We start from the raw sequence: 6,329 nt of genomic DNA on the forward strand, positions 1-6,329 counted from the left end.
TGTGCCTATGAATTATTTCCTGATGAGGGTCTGATCATTATTAAGGTGGCCTGTCTATTACCTTGCATTGGGGTCTTTAAAGAGGACCTGTCATCAGGTCAAAAGTGACCTATTTTTGCTCATATTTTATTCCCACTACTTCCCTGAGTATTTAGTTGTTTTCTTTTTTAAAATCCACTGTACAGTTACAAAGATGTGAGACTTTTTTTAGGACTAATTTTTGATGGGCTTTATTAAAGGGGAGGAGCAGCCTAAAGATACACCCCAGAGGATCCTGTGAGCCACACCCCTTTCATAAAGCCCACAATAATTAGCATTTTAATCCCCTCCCCCATATCTCTGTAACTCTATTGCAGCTTTTAAAAAAGAAAACAAATAAAACGGAATACTCAGGGGAACATCAGGAATAAAATAAGAGCACAAACTGCCCACTTTTTACCTGGTGACAGGACCTCTTTAAAGAAGATTACTTGTGAGCAAGGTTTATGGTGAAACTGCTATATGTTCAGACATTTTGATGAAACGGTTCAAGGAATGACATGATGACTACTACTGTATGAAACATAAAAGGTTGTCAGATAAAGAACTGTTTTTATTATATTATTTTACTTGTCTGTGTAGTAACTTTCTGCCAACTATAAACTTCATGTTATTACTAGTTTTGACCCATTGCTGCTTTACAGAAACTGTTTTACTTTTGCAAAGTAATGTAAGACGTGTGCAACATGATTATGGCTTTCAAATCAGATGGTAGATTGATCATAATGCTTGCGCTTATCTGTACTCCTAGTGCAGGTGGTAGAGTTTTCTATATTAACCCAAGGCCTCTGATAGAGGGTTTAAAAAAAGTCTCTTAAGCATAAACTTCTGATAACTTGAGCTTTAACTTGATTGGTCAGTTGAGAGTATATAAACTTCACACATTTCTTCCAATATCACTTGCCGGAAAGTGAACCACAATGGCATTCCTTTGGCTTCTTTCATGCCTTGCCCTCTTTGGAGGTTCTCTTGGTGAGTTGGAAAATGACTTTAAAATTTTCTTTCAATTACTAACATTTATTTTCTCTAGTAATTCACTATGGTACAAATAATTCTTCCTTAATACTTAGGCTGTGGTGTGCCAGCTATCAAGCCTATTATTAGCGGCTATGCCAGAATTGTTAATGGTGAGAATGCCGTTTCTGGTTCCTGGCCATGGCAAGTCTCCCTTCAGGTACAGTGAAAGCTGTGAACATATTTTAAATCTGTTTATTCATGATATATGTTATATTTTACATCTGATTTTTTTTTGTAATGCATTGAAATAATTAGGCTCTGTTCAGAGTCATCATGGCATGTGATCATGGCAAAAATGAGGTCCCAACAAATCCGAACAGATGACTGTGAGTTGGGGCTCATTCAGTTAGTGACTTTTCTAGTATGCAAAAAAACTGATTTTCTTCAGTTTTTTTTAATAAGATTTTCATCAGAGTTTGATCAGTGCGTCAGTTTTCACCATCAGTTTCCTCTTTCTTTTGCATATGAAGTGTTTTTTTCTAGCTGTATTGTCAAACAGGAAACTCAAAAGCACTCAGATGGCATCCTAGTGCTATCTGATTATTTGCATAAAGCCATAGACTTGCATTGGAAAGTTTAATCTGTGACTAGGATCAAAACAGGACATGTCTCCAGGCTTGGACTGGCCCACAGGAGAACAGGGGAATCTTCCGGTGGGCCACCCCCCTCTTATATGAGCAGTACTTGGCACAATATTCTTCAATCACTATGTACAGACAAAGGCGGCATCTTATTCATTTAACAATCTACCCAGTTCATTGTTATATAAATTTGTGATTGAGGATAATGTCACATTTGAATGTAGGTGAAAAGTGGGGCCCTGGAGTTGGTTACTGGTGGGCCCTTGGCACCCCAGTCTGACACTCCATGTGTTGGTGCTGACTACTCAGTTTGCAAAAATGCTAAAATGCACTGACAACTGAACACCCCTATAGACTATAATGTATACAAATCCCACCCATGAGGTACAGGGACACAACTCATACGTGAAAAACTGAAGTCTAAATGAACCTTTACAACGAGGTCTTTCAGGCTTTGATCAGATTTTCAATCTTTCTCGAATAGTTCTGTATATTGTATACTATGTTGTTGTCACCTAAGCACTAGTATGAAGAATAAAAAAATTACAGAATTACTTATATAGTTGTTACATTCTCAAAATAGAAAAAAATCATTTTAGATTAATTTATTACTCTATAAATAATAATAATAAAAAATTAAAAGTTTGTAACGATTCTCAAAATAAAAGTTCACTGTTTTACAAGATAATACATACCAAATTTTAATGCTTACATAACATACCTACTTTGTTGCTAATTTCTTTCTTTCTTGCTTTTTGTATCCTTGAAGTTTAATTAATTTTAGCAAATTACTTTTCGTTATCATTGTCATTGTAGAGTAAAAGTACAGGCAAAACTGATACAATGTGATTTTAGAATTATTATTTATTTGTAACCACCTTTTATTTCACCTTATATATAAAGAAGGTGCAAATGAGTTTCATTATAGTACATAAGTATAAGAAAAGTATATAACATAGGGTAAAAAAACAAGTATGATAACCATGGCTAAATCGGTGAATGACTAGTACAGATGCAGGGTTGGACTGGCCCACCAGAGAACCGGAGAATCCTCCGGTGGGCCTTGGCTTCTCCTTCAGGAGAGTTCATAGTGCAAACCTTGCTGCTGCTATGGAGCTCTTGAGTGGGGGAGAAAGGTGGGCCCTCAGAATCAAATCCTCTGGTGGGCCCAGTGTTCTTCAGTCTGACACTGTACAGAGGTACTGATGAGTCGCAAGAGCTTACATTCTACAAGGCAAAAGGGAAGGTGACTGTAGGCGATGGTAGAATATGCAGGGACAGCAGAGTTATTAGGCCTCTCTACAGAGATGGGTTTTTAGGTTGCTTTAATGGGATTGTCCATGACCATTTTTTTACTATGGTCTTAAAACCTAACAAGCAGGTAATTGCTAACCTACCTGTTCTACCCATCTCAAAGTGGTCACCTATCGCTCCTGACGGTGATTCAGCTGCTCCACGTCAACAGAGCAGCTGTTCTTCTTCCGGGATTCTCTAATGATGGGGCGAGACTGTCTACGTCATGCTGATTGACTGCTGGCTCCCTGCAGTCAGGCAGCGGGGAGCCGACTGTCAATCAGCATAACTTCCACAGTCATAGCCCGTCAACAGAGCAGAGCGGAAGAGAAGCCTTTACTCTGTTGATGTTTAATCACCGGCAGAGATCAACGCCAGGCACAACAGGAAGGTAGTTAGCAACTACTTTACTTGCCTGTTAGTTTTTTGGCCCATAGTAAATAAATTTAATAGTCCTGGATAACCCTTTTAAATTTTCAAAGATGGGGTAATTGGTGGAGTTGAAAGCTCCAGATTACAGAGCAAGAACGGGAGAAATCTTGGAAATAGTTGTGTATAGAGTAACGTACTCTAAACTTCAACACACGTTTATGTCAATTCCCTATTATTTATACATCTATTATGGAGTCCTAGTAATTCGAGAGAAAACTATGAAATGCATGCAAGCAATGTAGTGACTCATATGGTTATACCTCACAGGACAGGACTAGCTTCCACTTCTGTGGTGGTTCCCTGATCAACAGCCTCTGGGTTGTCACTGCTGCTCACTGTGGTGTCACGTAAGTGATTTACAATTGGTCTTTATTTTGAAATTTCACTGGCATAAGTGTTTACTATCTGTATATTTAAAGGGAACCGGCTAGCACAATTTTATACATGGAAGTAGTGGTATGGCTGTGGTGCATCTCTGCAAAAAAATACATCATTTTTATTGGAGAACAGCCACCTACACAGCAAAACGACTTCTTCAATGTGTAAAAATATACTGATAAGTGCCCAATAAGTGATTTTGTACAGCTCAGCATGAATGTTTTTACTCCTCTTATGCGCAGAACCTCCCACCGCGTAGTTCTTGGTGCATTTGATCGTTCTTCCAGTGCTGAAGCTACTCAGACCATGACCATTTCCAGGGTAAGAGATGCTAAAAAATTTAATATTGATGGACATATACTGTATATGTTAATAAATCACATATAATACTTTATGGAAAACATTTAAGCTATATATAAAGGTATATTCACACTAGGCGTTTTTTCAGCATTTTTTTTATCTGCAGTAAAACCTGATCTCTTGGCAGGAAAGAAGCTGCGTCAAAAATTCAGGTTTTGGTGCATTTTTTTCGTGAGTTTTTTCAGGATACCAAAGTTCAGCTTTGCTTCCACCACAGAAGCATGAACACAGGTCACCAATGCAAGACATATGTGAAACCATATTAACCAGAATTTAAAATGTAACAGTGGGAGGAGGTGAATTGTTCAGGAATAGTTTACCTAAGACACTGGCAGTGCATTGAGTTTGTAGGACACTATTTATTTTCACACTATGGTCTGCCATTGAGTTGCTCAGGGATTGTTCAGTTTCACACCTCCATGGGCCACAGGTATTATTCAATCTCACACCTAAATCAGCCAATGTTTACATCACTAATTTAATTAAACTGTCCTAATCCAAACTGCCATCTCAGGTGACTAAGACAAGATGGTAAAATCACAAAAATAAATGAGTTTCACATACTGCTGTACTTGATTTTTTTCACTAGAAACACAGCAAACCGGATAGCTATGTGACACTAGGCACAATAGGTGGTGCCAGAAACGCATAAGGAACTTCCATTTTAATTCTGTGTTAATGATACACTAATAAAGAACTAAGTTTTACCTGGATAGTGATGCTGGAATACGTTCCTCCCCCCTCCTTCCTTGTGACACTAAGCATGTTTTCATCATTTTTTCACCACCCATTGCAAAAAAACCATGCAAAGCACAATATACTGAGGATAAAAAATTCAATGTGTGTGCATGAGATTTCTGAAATCTCATAGACTTTGCTGGTACTGATAAATGCAGCTGAAAATGTGCATAAAAAAACGCTGAAAAAATTGACTTGTATGAACATGACCTAATAAAGAGAAATATTGACTTTTTTTTAACAGGTCTTCAGACACCCCAGCTACAGCTCCGTCACCATTTCCAACGATATCACTCTTATCAAGCTCGCCAGCGCTGCCTCTTTTACCAGTCGTGTGTCCCCAGTGTGCGTTGCTGCTACAGCTGATGTATTCAATGGAGGAGAGAGATGCGTCACCACTGGATGGGGCTACGTTAGTGCTGCATGTAAGGATTGCAAAGTCCTGTAACTATAGTGTCAAGATATTTATAATATAACTTCAGATGAATGGCCAACCATGTAATATTAGGGCTCTTTAAGTCCATCAGATCAGACTTTTCTAAACATTACATGACTTTATTTTGCACAGCACAAATTACACCAAGCAAACTGCAGCAGGTAGCTCTGCCTCTTCTGACCACAAGTGACTGCCAGAGATACTGGGGATCCAACATCCAGAGCACCATGATCTGCGCTGGAGCCTCTGGTGCCTCCTCCTGCATGGTATGAGATTTTACAGATTTAAGGATATTAAGGATATTTTTTGCTAATCTAATATTCTGTTCTGGGATAAATAGAATGAAAGTTTCAAAAATATCATAATTTGCTCACTATTTTTCATTCTTCTGTAGGGTGACTCTGGTGGACCTCTTGTGTGCCAGAGAAATGGAGCTTGGACCTTGGCTGGTATCGTGTCCTGGGGAAGCTCTTCCTGCTCCACCTCTACTCCCGCTGTCTACGCTCGCGTGACAGTTCTTAGATCCTGGATGGACCAGACTGTTGCTGCTAACTAAATGTGTCTTTATAAATATTGATCATTAATAAAGTTATTACAGCAGCATTCTTTGTAACAACATTTTATTAAAATAAGATCTTTTTTACATTTTCCACGTAATAGACATTGCCCCCCCTCATTACAACAACATATTAAGACTAAGGATGAACAGACCCGTGGATGTTCGGGTTCGTCGGGTTCGACCGAACTTTAGTCTAAAGTTCGATTCCGGTACCAGAGATCTGCTGAAGTTGAACTCGAACCCATACTCCATAGAGGTCAATGGGGACCCGAACTTTGATGCTGTAAGAGGTCTCTCTCTCTCCGTCTGACCTTCGTGCACTAAAACGGACTTCCAGAAGAAGTCTGTGTTCAGAATTCAGCACCATACACTGAGTGTCCGGTACGAACCCCGAACTTTACAGTTTGGGTTCGCTCATCTCTAATTAAGACATAAAGACTGGACTAAAAATGCCCAGACTATAGAAAGGTAAAAAAAAACAGTAACAGTAGCCATT

At 38.8% G+C, this 6,329-nt stretch overlaps 1 protein-coding gene across 1 annotated transcript; it reads left to right on the forward strand.

Annotated features, from left to right (window-relative positions):
- The first annotated feature begins 890 nt into the window (after positions 1–890).
- LOC141174537 (chymotrypsinogen A-like) lies at positions 891–5,877 on the forward strand. The gene is made up of 7 exons (XM_073659473.1): positions 891–1,011; positions 1,110–1,213; positions 3,630–3,709; positions 3,983–4,061; positions 5,083–5,263; positions 5,407–5,540; positions 5,669–5,877. Exons 1-7 carry the CDS (start codon positions 960–962, stop codon positions 5,828–5,830), a joined length of 792 nt encoding a protein of 263 aa, XP_073515574.1. The 5' UTR covers positions 891–959; the 3' UTR covers positions 5,831–5,877.
- Positions 5,878–6,329: the final 452 nt, after the last annotated feature.

The sequence above is a fragment of the Phyllobates terribilis genome, unplaced genomic scaffold, assembly GCF_046119375.1.
Source record: "Phyllobates terribilis strain yellow unplaced genomic scaffold, ASM4611937v1 Scaffold_13__5_contigs__length_258822181, whole genome shotgun sequence".
Classification (NCBI taxonomy): Eukaryota; Metazoa; Chordata; class Amphibia; order Anura; family Dendrobatidae; genus Phyllobates; species Phyllobates terribilis.